Raw genomic sequence first — 18,170 nt, 5'->3', positions numbered from 1 at the left:
ACCGGACCCGAAATGTTAACTCTGTCTTTTCCTTCACAGATGCTGCCAGACCTGCTGGGCTTTTCCAGCAACTTTGTTTTTGAAACTGCCATCCTTACCTGGTCTGGACTACATGCGACTCCAGACCCACAATTGTGGGGTTGACTCTCAACTGCCCTCTGGGTGATTTGGGATAGGCAATAAATGCTGACCTAGCCAGCAACGTTCTCATCCTGAGAATGAATATTAAAAAATGCTCCTTAAAAGCTACTTCTTTGACCAAACCTTTGGTATCCTGTTCATACATCCCTTAACACCAGCACCATGGGAATTGGCTCAGTTGCAAGAGCCTCTGACAGACAAGGAGCATAAATTCTTAGACTGATACACCAACGCAATACTGAGAGAGTGTCACACTGCCAAAGGTACCATCTCATATACTGCGGCTCTGTCTATCTTCTCAGACAGATGTGTGTCATAAGCGATGTTCTGACCCGGTTCTGCTGGAATCTCATTTGGGTAGATATGCTGCCACCAATCCCTCTTGTAATATGGGACTTACTCCTGTTAGGTGGCAAAGGATGAATGTTAATAAGTCTTCAGCATAAGAGGCAGACATATGGCTAATAAGAAGTAGTTTATTACATGCTAGTAAGATAACAGGTCATTCCTCCAGATGCTGCAAATTTCCCCTTTTCAGATAGTGATAAACCTTGGCCTCTGGATTACTAGTCTAGTAACATTACCATTAAGCCATTGTCTCCCCTTCAATAAAACATGCTTGGAAAAGAAACTGCAAAAGGCATTTGGCACTTAATTTTGAACTTACTGCTTACAATATGACCTAGAATGGAATGATTTCACCCAGAAATGAAAGCAGCCTACCAAAAAAAAAACACAACTAACTGTAGGACTCCAAGGGTTAAAGAAAGAGTCAAAGCAAATAAACTTGCACACTCCCAAGGTCTTAGTGTCAACACTGCAAGTTGTAACATGCCTTTCATTAATGATTGCATTCTGGGGACTCAGAGGCACCTTTCTTCCAAGTTCACAGGTAATTAATTAAACAATAATGGACACACATGCCTACCGTCTTGCCTAGCTAAGAATAGGCTACAACTGATATGCTTCACCTTTGATTTTTGTCATTAATCATCCTGCCTTAGCTCAAAGTGCACAATCATAAGCACGCAGATCATTGCTGTGATACAGTTAGATTGTTTTCCATTCCAAAATGTTGTAATATTCCTTCCCCTACCTTCACTGAACGGAGTTTGAATGTCATAGGGAGAATCGCCCTCTCCTGTGGGAGAATCTTCTCATTGTAGCGAGCTGTATTGTAGGTGGAATGGGAGTAAATGTGAGAGTGTCCAGGATTGGTGGCCTGGTTTCGGTCCTACCACCAAGCAAATTGTAGACCTGTGGCAATGCTGGCAATGACAGGGCATAGTAACCCAGTCCATGCCAGGATTTTATTGCCAGCTCCATTCCCAAGGCTGGATCCCAGAGGATGGTTATTGGCCATCTCCGAGCAGTAAGCCAGGGAGGCAGCAAGATCTCTGTCATCTTCACCAAACAGGGTTCTATGCAGACACTGGTCATCCCAGACGAGGGATTTTCCTCTACACTTTATTTTTAAACCTGTTTTAGACTTTTAGAGGTTGCCTTCCTCTTACGGTGACACCACCCACAACCTCCCACCCCCTGACAAAATGACCCAGTTATCAACATCCTGTGTTGACTGTGCCCACCTCCCCCCATCAGCGTGCCCGGTACCCAGAACCGTGGGCATTCCAACAGGTTCTCCTGCCTGTGCAGCCTGCCCACCATCCTGGGCCAAAGGCACAAAGATTTTGCCCAGCTGGAATCATTGTCCAAGATCCTGATCCTCCTTCCAAGGACTAATTGTTGAAGCCAATGTGACACTATTTCCAGTGGCATGGGAAGCTCTAGAGAAATGGCACAGATCTAAGATAATTGGTGAAGAAATCAGTGAGAACTTGACGAAAAATCTAGCTGGCATCATGGGGTCATGATGTGAGACACACTGTCTGATAGCAGTGGAAGCAGCTCTAATTGCAACATCTGGAAAGGAATTGGTTAAATACTTTAAGGAACAACAGTTTGCAGAGCAATAGGAAAGGGGAGGCTGATTGATTAGACAGCGGTTCTCAAGAGCCACTACAGCTCACGAAGGGCCAAATGGCCTCATCAGCCCAGTATTTTACCTTGATTCTGTGATGTCGGAACCATGACAACATCAAGCCTACATTATTCAAGCCAAATGTGCTCAAAGGTTGCTGTCTAGCCAATCAAATGTAATTTTGCAAGGAGACAGAATCTAAAATCCCAGGTGTGCTACTGGAGCTATCTTTATAACACTGAACTAAAATTAACCTTTAACCCAGTATCAGGTCCTACAGTGACATTTCCTCTTTCAGTCAGGAACAGAGTGATGCTCCAAGCCGCATCAACACTGCTGCATATACACTGAATGGAATTGTTTTATAAAATAATAGAACTGGCACTTAACCCTTTCCTTCCCCTTTCTGGGGGACTTTTACTTTTATTGTTTAATTTGTGATATGTCAGGTCATGCAGTCTCACAGACTGTGGTTGAATACAGTTCTGTTGCCTCTGATGGTCCATAGTGCTGCATGAATGCTCATTCTTGAACTGCTAGACTTTTGAAATCCATCCCATTTAGCACAGTGTTGATTCCACTTGACATGATGGAGGGATCCTCAATCTCCACAGGATTGTGCAATGGTCACTCTGGCCAATACAGTCATGGTCAGTTGTATCTACTACTGGTTTTTTGGACAGGACAGTGTCAAATGCATTATTTCCTCTTGTTGGTTCCCTAAACACCTGAAGAAGGTCTAGTGTAACAACTATGTCCTGTTGGATTTTTGGCGGGGGCAGCTGGGGCAGTGTGGGGTGTGGCGGGGTGTGGGGGTGCATGATAGGTCGTATTCAATGGGAGGTTACCTTGGCCATGTCTGACTTGAGACCATGATGCATCATGGGCTCCAGGGTCAAAGTTGAGTACTCCCAGGGCAACTATAGAGTGTAGACTTGTACATCACTTATACTAAGTGTCACTTGACAATGATATAAATTGTAAATTTAGACTGTACACCACTGTGCCACTACATTGGGTGGATCTGTCAGAATCATACCTCACAGATAATGCCAGGCCATTGCTTGACGAGTTTATGGGACAGCTCTCTTGATTTTGGCACAAGCTCCCAGATGTTTTTAAGGAAGACTTTACAGGATTGATAAAGCTATGTGTGCTATTGTCTTGGGCAATGCCAGTGATCCATCCAGTTTAATTTCTTTTTACCAGTCTTTCTAGTGTTTAGATCCAACTGAGTGGCTGAGATGGCAGAGGGCAACTATGGGTCTGGAGTTACATGAAGACTAGACCAAATGAGGATGGCAGATTTCCTTTCAGAGAGGTTTTTAAAACAGCTGAATCTTGATTTCACGATCGCCATTACCTTAGTTTTTTATTTCCTGATTTATTTATTTAATTCAATTTCACCATTTGTTGCAGTGGAAATCGAACACATGTTCCCCAAAGTATTAGCCTGGGCCTCTGGGTTATTAATTCAGCGACAGTGCCACTACCTCACTGGCTCTGCACTCAAAGTTTTAATTCATAACTCCAAAGGTAAAATACCATAGTCTTATCAGATCATAGGGCTACTCTCTCATTAGAGAAAGACGACTGGTGGTAGTTTAACCTGAGGGTCACTATGCCTCAGGTGAGGTGAAAGGTTAAGAAGGATAGTCCTTCATGGTAACCTCAGCCATGTGGGCATTGAACCCATGCTGTTGGCATCACTCTACATGACAAACCAGTTGTCAAGCCAACTGAATTAACCAACCCCAACTTAACCACTGGGGATATGGGACTATCAATAGAGTAATAAGATGAGTTCTCCTGCCCTCCACATCATCACAAACCTTTCCTGTATGTTTTTTTCACTTTGCCCTTGCTTAAAATCTGTTACATCTCTTGAACCTTTCCCAGTTCTGATGGAATGTCATTTACTTAAACAATAATTCACTTTCTTACTCTCTCTCCTCTCTACTGATACTGCCAGACCTGCTGAGCATTTCCAGCATTATGTCTTTATTTTCAGATTTCCAGCATCTACAGCCTTTAGTTTCTATAAAAGGACGAGGTTGGGGAGAAAATAGATGCATTTGGACTCGTTTTGCTTCGGTGCATTTATCTAGCCTTCAGTCAGCAACCATGTGGAATCCTCCTGCCCTGCATATTTCTTCCAATCCTCTGGCACTGTGTTTACATTGCCTGCATTTTACATTTTCCCAGTACCCCAAGGCAAAAGAAAACCTTGCTGCATTATTCCATTTCTGCCAGCTGACAAGCATGGAAACCTATATCCACTTAATGCTGAAATAACCTTTACTCATACAACTCATTCTCAGTATCAATGGAAAGCCCTTTGCAAATGATAATACCAAGCGATTGAAACAAGATAGGTCACAGCCTCAAGGAAACATATTGTTTGCTTTCAAAGCATAAAGCATGTACAGACAAGATACTGAAATCTTTTATAAGCAATGTAAGTGAGACTCATTCCAAACAAGTGCCACTTAACACATCAACTGTATATGTTGCAGGGCTGGATGAACACAGCAGGCCAAGCAGCATCATAGGGGCAGAGAGGCTGACGTTTCGGGCCTAGACCCTTCATCAGAAAAGGGGGAGGGGAAGGGGGTTTTGAAATAAATAGGGAGAGAGTGGGAGGCGGATAGAAGAGGGATAGAGGAGAGGATAGGTGGAGAGGAAACAAACAGGTCGAAGAGGCGGGGATGGGGCCAGGAAAGGTGAGTGTAGGTAGGGAGTTAGGAAGGGGATAGGTCAGTCCAGGGAGGACGGACAGGTCAAGGGGGTGGGATGAGGTTGGTCGGTAGGAGATGGAGGTGCGGCTTGGGGTGGGAGGAGGGGATAGGTGGGAGGAAGAACAGGTTAGGGAGGCAGGGATGAGTTGGACTGGTTTTGGGATGCGGTGGGGGGAGGGGAGATTTTGAAACTTGTGAAATCCACATTGATACCATTGGGCTGCAGGGTTCCCAAGCGGAATATGAGTTGCTGTTCCTGCAACCTTCGGGTGGCATCGTTGTGGCACTGCAGGAGGCCCAGGATGGACATGTCGTCTGAGGAATGGGAGGGGGAGTTGAAATGGTTCGCGACTGGGAGGTGCAGTTGTTTGTTGCGAACCGAGCGTCAGCCTCTCTGCTCCTATGATGCTGCTTGGCCTGCTGTGTTCATCCAGCCCTGCACCTTGTTGTCTCGGATTCTCCAGCATCTGCAGTTCCTACTATCTCTAACTGTATATGTTGTAAGTCTGTATGAATATGAAAAGATTCTATAATAATCGGAATGTTTAAACCTTTTGTTGAACAGCATTGATTTTAATGAGACCCAAGTGCTTTGTTTGTCGAGTATCTTCTAACAGACATTATCCAACATTCTCTCCTCAACTCAAGCTCCTAGTCCTCTCCCCCTTATCTCCAGAAACCTCTTAGAACACAATAGTCGGGTCTATAATTAATTGTTGGACACCTTAAAAGGCAATTAGCTTTAAATATAATACTTTAAATATAATAAAACAGAGGTAAATGAACATAGGTTGAAAAAGGTAAGTACAGTACAGCCTGAGGGTCCAAAGGATGGGAATTCTGCTGAAAACACCTTAATGGGACCAAGAAGTGACCGTTATCTGCATTTAACTTCTGCAAACATAAAGTGGTCCAGGCTGCATTACAAGCAGTTCAGAGGAGGTTTACTAGGGTAATACCTGGAATCAGCGAATTTCTGAATTTCTAAAGAAGCGTCCAGACCCAAAACATCAGTTTTCCTGCTCCTCTGATGCTGCCTGGTCTGCTGTGTTCCTCCAGCTCCACACTGTGTTATCTCTGACTCCAGCATCGGCAGCAACTACTATCCCTGGAATCAGTGGGTTGTCTTATGAGGAAAGGTTCAAAATGCTCTGCTTTTAGAAGACTGAGAGGTGACTTTTTTGAAACATACCAGATTCTGAAGGGCCTTGACAGGGTAGATGGAGAAAGGATGTTTCCACTTGTGGGAGAATCTAGAATTATAAGTTATTGTTTAAAAATCAGGGGTAGCCTGTTAAAACAGATGAGGCAATTTTTTTTGTCTCTGAAAGGCTCACGAGTCTTTGGAACTTTCTACTTCAACCACCTTTTCACGAAGAGACCTTCAATCATTTTTAAGGTGGGGGGCAGATAGATTTTTGTTAAGCAAAGGAATGAGAAGTTATCAGGAGTAAGTAAGCATGTAGTTTTGCAGTTACAATCAGATCAGCCATGATTTTAATGAATGGCAGAGCAAGGTGGACGGGCTAAATGGCCGACTGCTGCTTCTAGTTTGTATGTACATTTCTACAATTCCTCATGCACCTCAAGCCAGAGAGATCTGTATGTCAGAAAAATAAATAACAAAACCTGCTCCATAAAAGTCATCATTCCCCATTCCTGGCCAGGTGCCATTCTGATGCAATTAACCACCAGACTTTTAACAAATGGGAAAGTCTTTCTTTTAAAAAACAGGATATTTCACAAATCAGAGTGAAAATACAATGAAGCTAACATCAACAAGTACTCAATAAGTGAATAATGCACTCCTAGACTATAGGATGTAGGAACAGAAGTAGGCTATTTAGCCCAATGAGCCTGCTCGGCCATTCAATGAGATTGTAGGTGATCTGAAAATCCTCAACTCCACTTTCCTGCATTTAACCCATAACCTTTGATTCCCTTACTCATTAATATCTATCTGTCTCAGCCTTGAATACTGTTAACGTTCCAGCTCTGTGGTAAAGAATTCCACAGATTCATAACACTCTGAGAGAAGAAATTCCTTCTTATCTCTGTTGTAACTGAGCAACACCTTATTGCTTATATCCTCACACCCAAATGGGGAAACAATTTCTCTGCATCTACTCTGTCTAGCCCTCTAAGAATCATACGTGTTTCGATAAGGTCACCTAGCACTGTTTTAGCAAGGTTTCCCTATTATTATTTGAAACAAATTGATTTAAATTGTTAATTTACCTTTCCCTGTATCTCCTAACACTGTCTTACTGTTTAAATGAATTGAACAATCTACACACACATATCTCAGCCCCTACGATCCTGTCTATCCTTAAACTTCCCCTCTTACCTAGTCAGCTCAGAGGTTTTGCTGGCTCTCAAAACTTGCGATTTCTTTCGGTCATCTGTCTCAATCTCAAATTGTACCTGAAGTAAAAAAGCAGTTTTTCTCAATGTATCGTTGTACTAGCACCTTGTGGCCAACGAGTGCTCCAATTTCATCAAAGAGCTCAGCTCTAAAACCAACATCTCAATCCACTCCCACCCCACTCACACACCTCTGTCCTCCAAGCTCTCTCTTCCGCTCACCTCTTGTGCATTCCAATCTCCCCAGCCGTCCCCTAAACACGCCTTCAGGTGTTTACTGCCTGTGCTAGTGAATGCCCTTCCCAAACTTTACAGTCATTCCACCTCCCTATCTTTCCTTAAGACCTTCCTCAAAACCCAACCATCTAGACCAACTTGTGGATCACCCACACGCTCCCTAATGACTCCTTTGTGTTGGGCATCTATGCTTTTTTTACCCTTTTACTGAGAAGCGCTTTGAGAGTTTACTCCACTTCAAAAGATGCTATTTATTTTCTTTTATGCATTCCAGAGATGTGGGTTTCCCTGGAATTTTTTGCACAACTCACATTATTAATATATAAATGAGAGACTTGCTCGTCAGCCAAGCCAGTTGAGGAGGCAACTAGCTCGGTATAGCGCTGCAGTCACGTTATAGGCCACACCATGTAAGGGTGGGAGATTTCCTTCCCTGAAGGACATACAGGAGCAAGAAATTGCTACTATTGTTATTCAGGATTGTGTGTCAGGCTGCAAACAGATCATGAAGGATCTGGGTTTGACAGGGCAGCTACTGATGATAACTCTCATCAAAAAGCAGCTCATACAAACTCTCTAACTGCTGCTCTACTTCAGCATTATTTGACCTAGTTTTGGCAGGAGCAAATGTGAAAATCTTTCCATCCTGCACTACAAATTAATGACTAACTCCCATTACCAAAATGTGCTTTCCACTTAAATAAGTACACACTGCAGAAGACTCTGAACAAGTACTCACTAAGCCTTTGCACACCAGGGTTGAACAAGATAAAAGTTAGAGGTTTCTTCAGGCTTTCAATACTATATTGGTTGTGGGCCATCAATGTTACAGTTAAATTATTGACTGTTGAGGCTTGACAATGCTTTCGGAAATGACCAGTAATCTTCTACACTTCTGACTTCAAAGTCGTCTTTGCCTCCTGACCTATCGACGTCAAAGAGAAAAATCCAACTCAAAATGTTCCTGGGTCATGCTGCTCTTAGTTCTTTTCAATAGTTTGATTTTGTTTTCCACCTCGCCCTTTGGCATCAACAACAAACATTCTTTGGAAAAAGCATTGAGAAGTCAGCGTATATGGGTGTGTGCATTAGTATATATGCATGTACCTATATGCATGCATGCGCATGTGTGTATAGAAGTATGTGCACATGTGCACATGCCTGCATGTGTGTGTGCATACGTGTATATATGTGTGTGCACGTTTGTGTATATACACATGTATACGTGCATTTGTATATACATGCTTATATGTATGTGCATATATGCGCACTTGTATATGCATGCATGAGCATGTATTCATATGCATGTGTTCACGTGTATGTGTATACAAAGCAGTTCACTCCTGGAGTCCAGGTTTCTGTTGCAACATGCCCTTTTACCTGTATTTTGAGGTCTGGAGCTATTGTTAGTGACGGTTAAGGTTCCAGCTTTCTTTCCCTCACATGGTGGCCAGCAATCTCTCCTGTTCTTACCACCTGCCTTTGGCACATGTTGGAAGGATTTGCAGGTTAATACTCGACTTGTTTTTGCTCTGTTATGAATGCACCTTCAATGCCCTGATGTGACCCCACAGCTTGTGGCTGAGAGGCAGGGACTGGCAGACTACCCTCTTCACTGTGAGACTTAGTTGTCGGTTGAAATACAATATGAAAAAACTTTCATCATTTCAAAATACATGGGTAATAACACCCTTTAGAGCCTATTCAAAAAATGAGTCAATTACCATTTTTAAAAACTGAGTGCAAGGAGAAATGAACAATTTCTATGTATTTTCAGACAAGTATGCCTCATCAGCCAGACACACAATCACATCTGTTAGAGATGTACCCAGACAGCAAAATTTAGCATCATCTCTTATCCCCTATGCACATTTTTTGCTTTATATTAGCGCTCAATCAGCTGCTGTGTACATTGCATGACCTTTTATTACAACAATCTGCCTGAGTAAAAGGTCATGTACTTGTGTAGGTACTTGCCTTGCTGCACATAGCTTTGCACTGAGCTTAACATCCTTAAAAGCAAGGCATTAAGCAACTCAGTTCTTATCTATGGAGTTGACAACCACCAACCATGAGGATTCCAAATTCTCTTTCGAATGACCAAGGAACCAAGGACGTAGCAGTCATTGCTGCAGATTGCAACCAAGCAGCCCCTCGGTCCTATCTCAGACTGGTGCACAAAGACAGCCTTCTGCTCAATTCATAAGATGAAAACCAGTAGACACATTCAACAAAAGCAACAATCTCTGGACAAAATCCAATAATAACAAAGAACATTAATATCTTATTTCCACAGCCATTTTAGGGTTTTGCATTTTCTTTTTTGAAAGCAGTCGTACTGAGACACCGGAATATCACATTGCAATATCACAAGATTTGGACACAAGACACAAAACAAGGGAAGTGCAAGGAATCTCGTCTTAGATTGGTCCTACCTGGGATAATTGAGACTGTATCTTTTTCCCAAGACACAACGCTAACATACTCCTGCACCGAAGGAGGAATGAGGCACTTGAAGACAGCCACGCTTCCACGCATTGACCTTTGATCCTCCACCCGTACGGTGTAGGGTTCCCTGAAAACTAAGAAAATGCAAAGCACGTAAATATGATGAACCAAACTGCTTGACTGTGAAAGCGATGTGTTCGCATTCTGAGACCTGATTAGAACCATTTAACTCTCGTCCTCAAGGTGAAGATGATTCCTGAGCTGGTGGGACCCCGAAACATGAGAAAATGAGATTTAAAAACAAAGAGCTTGCATTCATTTAGAACCTTCACAACCTCAGGACATCTTGATACAATTCCTAGTCACTGAACTACTTTTCAAATGTAATAATCCCTAATGGGACATAGGAAATGCACCAGCCATCTTGCACACAGCAAGCTCCCACAAGCAGCTATGTGATAATGACCACATAATCTGTATGGAGTGACCTTAATTGTGGAATAAATGGTAGCTAGGACCTCTCACCTGCTCGCGGTCAAAATAGAATATTTTACAGGTCTTTTCCCCGCGGTAGGGGATTTCAAAACTAGACAGTACACATTTAAGATGAGAGGGGTAAGATTTAAAAGGGACCTGAGGGGTAATGTTTTCATATACAGGGTGGTGCATTTATGGAACGAGGAAGTGGTAGAGGCGGATACAACTACAACATTTAAAAGATATTTGGACAGGTGCATGAATAGGAAAGGTTTAGAGGGATATGGGCCAAAAGCAGACAAACAGAACTAGTTCATTTTAGGAAACCTGGTCGGAAAGGACAAGTTAGGCCAAAGGGCATTCGTTCCTGCTCTATGACTCTATGACATCCACCCAAGAGAGCAAAACAGTGTCTCAATTTACCATGTCACTAGACAGACAACATCACAACACCAGTGCTACACCATAGAGTCAGACCATGTCTTCAAATTACTAAAGTCGGACTTAAACCTGGTACTAATGCTGGCTTCAAGACAAACATGATTGCTATGGGAGTAACAAGGTGTAGACTATATGGCCCTCCAAACTTACTCTGCCATTCAACAATATTATGGCTGACATTCTAAATCAATCTCACATCCCCAGTCTAGTCCCTTTGTGCCCATTATTTCCCTTAACCTCAGTCTTGAATATATTCATTAACCAAACACCCACAGCTCTCCAGAAAATAGACTTCCAAAGATTCACAACTTTCTAAGTGATGAAATTCCTCCTCGTCTCAAGTCTTCATTTTATCCTTTCTTTTGTGTTTAGTAACAGGGGTCTGGGAAAATATGGATCAGAAACTCTTCCAGTTAATCATGTACATGGTTAGATAGATTGTTTCCAGAGTCTGTCTAAATATCAAAAACTATATAATCACATTGTGTTCAAATCACTTCAAGACCCTTAACAATAGTGTAGTCATGCAATGTCCCTTTTCCTATGGGATAAAGCTCAGATCTAGATAGTGTCTATTACTGCGACAGCACTTTATTCATTCAATATTACTGCAAAGAGTTTTCATTGGTTCACTAGTGTGTTTACAGTACACTGTAGCTGTGGTCACTGTGTTTGATGTTGTCACAAAAGGTGAAACTGGGACCCTTTGAAGGAAATCCTCCCAAATGGTTTTTGCTGTATATGCAACAGAGCTAACGATTCCATTTTAATCCAAGGGTTCACTGGTAAGCACAGGTCGCTCAGAAAGGACACATACGTTTTGCATTAGGAGAATTGTGCCTTTCAGCTCCCTCAAAACAGCAAACCTTGGTCCACAATTTTTTATATTTTCTCCAACAGCAAGAGACATAAAATGTATTTATTTACGCTATTCAGCCCCTTTAACCCGATCTGCCATTCTATTAAATTGTGCTGATTTGTATTGTAGCTCCAATTAAACACCTTGGTTTTGTACCCACTTACCTTATGGCGCTGACGGTGTAGTGGTAGGTAGGGATACTGAGCCAGGGGATCTGTGTTCAAGTTCCCACCTGGCCCAGAGGTTTGTAACAACATCTCTGAACAGGTTGATTTGAAATTATCTGCATCCAGCCGACAAACCTGTATCATTCTCAGATTTGAAACTGTCATTTGACTCCAGCCTCAACAGCTTTTACAGGAAGGGAGGTGTAGAGTTCCACTCACTTTGTGTGATGTTTTTCCATGACCTCACCCTAAATAGCCAAGTTCTAATTCTAAGGTTACATTCCTTGCTCTGTTTGATGAATTATCTGTTTTCTACAGGGCAGTGTTATTCTGAAACTTGCATCAACATTTCCAGAGTGATCACCAACTCATCTTTCCAGCATATTATACTAAACAGGAGTAATGTTCGACAACAATGGGCAATCTGATTCAATAAAACACAGCAACACTCACTCACAAATAGCCAATGACGCCGGGAATTCAGATCTGTGATCACCTGAATTGATCCCCTCAGCTTGGGAGGTCAGAAATCCCAGCAACTGGTGTTAGGGTCACTGGCTGGGAGGACTTTATCAACAACACAGCTTCAGCCTCAATGCCAAAAAGTCCAACTGGGTCAATGATCCAAACATTTACACAAATAATACATGATGGTTACATTATTGAAGAAGATATAACAGAGTATTTAGAAAAGTTCAAGATAATTAGTCAGAGTGTATACAGTTATTTGAAAGAAAAATCGCCTTTGACCAATCTATTGGACCACTTTGAGGCTGTGCATAAAGGGGAAAAAGTGTATATACTGTTCTTAGATTTCCTGAAGGTATTTGATAATCTACTACAACAAAAGTTATTTTGATAATAAAAGCTTGTGATGTAGGGAATAGTATACTGGCATGGCTAGAAGATTGGCTGGGGTAATGGGAGGCAGGGAGAAGGGAGTCATTTTCAGGTTGGCAAGATGCAATAAGTGACGTGTCAAGGGGATTACTGCTGGGACCTCAGCATTTATATAAACCATTAGGGTAAAGTGACTAAAGGCATAATTGTCAAATTTGCCGATGACATAGCATAGATTGGAAAGCAAGTTGTGTAAAGGACATAAGGATGCAACAAAGGGATATAGGTAATTTAAGTGAGTGGGCAAAGATCTCTGAAATGAAGTATAATGTGGGAAATTGTCCATTTTGACAGGGAAAATAAAAAAAACAGAGGAATCTGGATGTCATAGCGCATGAATCATGAAAGGTTAGCCCACAAGTACGGCAAGTAATGAGGAAAGCTAACAGAATTATATCATTTCTCACAGCGGGTATGAATACAAAAGTGAGGAGTTTATGTTTCAGTTATACAGGGAACTGGTGAGACTGTACTGGAGTACCGTGGACAGTAATGGCATTGTTGCTCAGTGGTTAGCACTGCTGCTTCACAGCGCCAGGCACCCAGGTTTGATTCCAGACTTGGTCAACTGTCTGGTTGGAGTTTGCACATTCTCCCCATGTCTCCATGGGTTTCCTCTGGGTGCTTCAGTTTCCTCCCACAGTCCAAAGATGTGCAGGTTAGGTGGGTTGGCCATGTTAAATTTCCCATAGTGTCCAGGGATGTGCGGGCTAGGTGAATTAGCCGTGAGAAAATGCAGGGTTACAGGGATAGGGTTGGGGGTCTGGGTGGGATGGTCTTCGGAGGGGCAGTGCCGACTCAATGGGCCTAACGGCCTGCTTCCACATTGTAGGGATTCTATGATATTCACCTTAATTCAGGAAGAATGTAAATGCATTGGAAGCAGTTAAGTGAAGGTTTAATAGATGAATACTGGAATGAGTGGGCAATCTTATGAAGAAAGGATGGAGGTGGCCAAAAAGCTACAGAACATGACAAGATGTCACTGTCCTTGTGTATATAAAAAGAGTACATATTCGACATCATTAGGTAAATTTAAGGCTGAGATGGACAGATTTTAAATCAGGCAAGGAAATCAAAGGTTAATGGGAAAGGCAGGAAAAAGGAGGTGAGAATTATTAGATCAACCATGCTCTCACTGAATTTCAGAGCAGATTTGATGGGCTGAATGGCCTGCATCTGCTCCTATGTCTTACGGTCTTATGCTCGATCATCAATAACAGCAGGGCAAAGGTGCATTAAATAGAAAGCACTGCAATCAAATTGGCTCGAATGATATGACATCTGTGTTCATACTAAAATAGACATCGCACATACAATTTTTCCATCATTAGAATAATGACTTGTTAGAAATGAAGCAGCATGATTGAGGGAAGCTGGTGTCCCTGAAGCCTGTCTTTTATTGTGGGTTAACTATGGTTGGACTAGTCGTGAATATATCCAGGTAGACCAGACCAGTCCCACCTAAAAAAGACTCCTCACCATTGATTGTAGGCGGATTGACAGGTCAGTGGATATTTAAAAGCTGACAATGACAGGGTAGAGGGGAGAAGAGGTCTCGCGAAGGGGTAAGGTCACCCAACAGATCATCACGGGAAGATTCATCAGTCTCAGGAGTAGGATTTTATCCACATATCATTCCAACAGAAATCATTTGGAACAGGTCTTTTAAGCGTTGTATTGTGACAAAATTGTGATGAAGAAGCATCTGGTTGCGCACTTTGTTGGTTTGATCAGGGAGATGGAGCATTTCAAATCAGCTTTTTCAATCAGTAACAATTTCCTCAACATCACCTCAATGAGGACACATCAGATTGATCAGATTTGATCAGATTTCCTGCAATTGGTTTTTAAAATTACATCCGGTGATAAACTACCATTTCCCTTTCACAAAACTACTGACTGAGATTCGCAGCTGAAACATCCATCTTCCCCTCACCCCATTCCCTCTTCACCATTCTCATCTCTTCCTCAGTGGATCACTTAGAGGAAAGGCCCATTGTTCAGAAACTAATAACATCATCATGAAGCCACTGAAGTGGGTTAAGACCTCCAATGCAGATATAGCAAGTTCAGATAGAGTGATAGAGATGTACAGAACGGAAACAGACTCTTCGGTCCAACAGATCCTTTGTCCATGCCAACCAGATAGCCTAAATTAATCTAGTCCCATTTGCCAGCATTTGGCCCACATCTCTCTAAACCCTTCCTATTCATATACCCATCCAGATGCCTTTTAACTGTGTAATTGTACCAGCTTCCTCTGGCAGCTCATTTCATACACGTACAACCCTCTGCGTGAAAAAGTTGCCCCTTAGGTCCCTTTTAAATCTTTCCCCTCTCAGCTTAAACCTATGCCCTCTAGTTTTGGACTCCCCCACCCTGGGGAAAAGACCTCGTCTATGTACCCTATCCAAGCCCCTCATGATTTTATAAACCCCCATAAGGTCACCGTCCAGCCTCCAATGCTCCAGGGAAAATAGCTCCAGCCTATTCAGCCTCTCCCTATAGTTCAAACCCTCCAACCCTGGCAACATCTTTGTGAATCTTTTCTGAACCCTTTCAAGTTTCACAATATCCTTCCTATAGCAGGGAGACCACAATTGCATGCAGTGTTCCAAAAGTGCCCTCACCAATATCCTGTACAGCCATAGCATGACCTCCCAGTCATCAATCTGACACATTCATAAAATCCCTACAGTGTGGAAGCAGGCAATACTGGACCTCCAAAGAGCACCCCACCTATATCCACACCTCACTCCCTCATAACCCTGTATTTCCCATGGCCAATCCACCTACGCTACGCATCTTTGGACTGTGGGAAACCAGAGCACCTGGAGGAGACCCACGCAGACACAGGGAAAATGTGAACTCCGCACAGACAGTCACCTGAGAGTGGATTCAAACCTGGGTCCCTGGTGCTGTGAGGCAGCAGCGCTAACCACTGAGCCACCGTGCTGCCCACGTCTGCACTCAGGATTTCACAGAAGAAAACAGCACTTTCATAGAGACCAGATGTACAACAGAGACCTGTGAATAGATCAACTATTTACCATTCATCACAGTAAATTACATTATGGAGCAAGAGAAATTCTTAATGACACATTAGTTTGCTTCAAACGGGCTGAAGAAGGAGAGATGATACACTTGTCCACTTTAACACATATGCTAGGTCACTAATGCTTCCTCAGAAACAATGTATAAAGGGTTTTTATATAATCATATTAAATATCAATAAAGATATCATAGTCACTAACCTCGTACTACACTGGGACTTAGAAACCTATTGTAGGATTTCAAATAATTCCATCATTATATTCATTATAATAACATTATTACACCATATCATCACAATTGCCTCTCACTCTTCAATGTCCCTTCAGCACTACTTTTAATATTTTATGGAGACTGAAGTATACATTTGAGAGTGAATAATAAAATGATCATTTAATCAAGAGGTTAACATGCACAGCCATAAATCCAATTGGCAATCATGGTTCACAAGGCCACATGACTTCATCAAATAAATGACAGCTTTAGAACACTACTAGCCAAATATAATTCTTCAATTTTTACTTCACAAATTGTTTTAGTGAAGGTCCATCAAGTGGAGGACCATTACTGCGGGAGAATTGAACACCCCACAGCGCTCAGTGCAGCATTGAGCCTGCCCTGATAAGAAGTTGCTGATCTGAAACATGAACGCTCTCCTCTGCCGCTCCCTGATGGGCTGACAGCTTTCCAAGCCTTTGTTCAGTTATTCTACGTGTACAAACATGTTCATGGCCACCTTAAAGGTGGGGGAACAAGTCACTGCAGTCAGCTTTATATTCATAAGATGAATGAATGCTTTGGTTTGGAGGCATTGGAGACAATGAGGAAAGTGGTTTTCATCCAGCCTGGCAAACCCAGGGGCAAAGCAATGCGTCAAGATTCCTCCCACCATCATGACAAGGGTAGCACATGTTACTGTACAAACTCAAGGTCCAAATTTGCATTCCAACCGAAACCTCCAAAACCTCACAGCGGCACCTGAAAGTCTCACCTGCTTTGACTCGGATATTTGGGCTCCTGATCTTGCCGGCTACATTTTCCGCTGTGCAGAAGTAGTCATTGTCGTGGATAAAGCTATTAAACCCGGACGGTGAGAAGGGGTAGAGCTGCAATGTGCCGTTGAGGTGAACGTGGCGAATGTTGGGCACGTCGTAGATGTCGTCTTTCGTGGCAAGGTACCAGCGGAGGACGGTTCCAGGGATCCCGGCAGCTGGGCACGGCAGCACCGTGCCCACTGAGCTGGAGAAGATCACCTGCTGCAGTGAGTCATTTACAAAGTACAAGCTTGTCCTGGGATCCTCACTGTGTGCTGGTGGGAGAGGGAAAAGAGGAAATGGAACCGGAAATTAATTTGGCACAGAGTAAGATTTCACACCTTAATCTTGCATCATGACTGTGAAGAGGAATGCAGAATTTACTACAAATGATAGAATGGAAATTGTGCAAAGGAAACGGTCAAGGTCTTTCGTAATTTTAATCTGCTCCCCATCACTGGAACCACCTCCGGCTCTCTCACCCTGTGAGATACCTGCACACCTCCAGTTTCTGCCCCTTGCTGATTTCTTATTCCCCAACCATTGGTACGTGTACCTGCATTGTTTCCAGATTCTTTAAAACAAACCAAGGCTTCTCAAAGTGTGAGTCAAGATGTCAAGCATTGTCACCAGCTGAGATTCTGGGTTGCAAGCTCTAAAATAGCAATGGTTGGCCCTTCAATAAGCCCCCACACTTACACTCTCCCTTCACCAATAGGTCGACCACTACCAAGGGTGTCACCAACAATTTACAAACCTCAAATTGAGGTCACACAGACAAAAGGTTTGGAAGTATTATTGTAGAATTTCCTCCCAAAAAGTCTCTACCTCTCTGTATCTCCTTCTTTATGAGGCTCCTTAAACCCTACCTCTGTGAACCCGTGTCCTTAAATGACATCTCATGGTGAAGTGCTTGACACTAGTGTTTCCCAAAGATTTTTCTCACAGTGACCCCATTTCAAGGCCTGAAAATTGCCTTGTAACCATTCCCCACCACCCTCCACACACACACACACACACACACACACACACTCTCACTCCCTCACACACAAATACATACACACACACAAACACACAGAAGCGCGCACACACTCAGACACTCATGCACACACACACACTCACTCGCACACATACATACACACACACACACACACACATACACACACACACTCACACTCACACACACACTCCCTCACACACACACACTCCCTCACACACATACACACACACTCACTCCCTCACACACACACACACACACTCACTCCCTCACACACAAATACATACACACTCACTCCCTCACACACAAATACATACACACACACACAGACA

General features: G+C 42.8%; 1 protein-coding gene across 1 annotated transcript in view; it reads right to left on the bottom strand.

Annotated features, from left to right (window-relative positions):
- Positions 1 to 18,170, bottom strand: part of LOC109913024 (Down syndrome cell adhesion molecule-like protein 1 homolog) — a 554,371-nt gene that overhangs the window by 497,237 nt on the left and 38,964 nt on the right. Inside the window, exons 2-3 of the mRNA XM_048615473.1 lie at positions 16,799 to 17,116; positions 9,897 to 10,043 (exon numbers count right to left, since the gene is read on the bottom strand). Of these exons, the coding sequence (XP_048471430.1) occupies positions 9,897 to 10,043; positions 16,799 to 17,116 (465 nt within the window). The remainder of the gene's footprint in view (positions 1 to 9,896; positions 10,044 to 16,798; positions 17,117 to 18,170) is intronic.

This window comes from Rhincodon typus, chromosome 32 (genome assembly GCF_021869965.1).
Source record: "Rhincodon typus isolate 14 chromosome 32, sRhiTyp1.1, whole genome shotgun sequence".
NCBI classification, from domain to species: Eukaryota; Metazoa; Chordata; class Chondrichthyes; order Orectolobiformes; family Rhincodontidae; genus Rhincodon; species Rhincodon typus.
The sequence above is the reverse complement of the archived record's forward strand: the minus strand, read 5'-3'. Positions and strand labels throughout refer to the sequence as shown.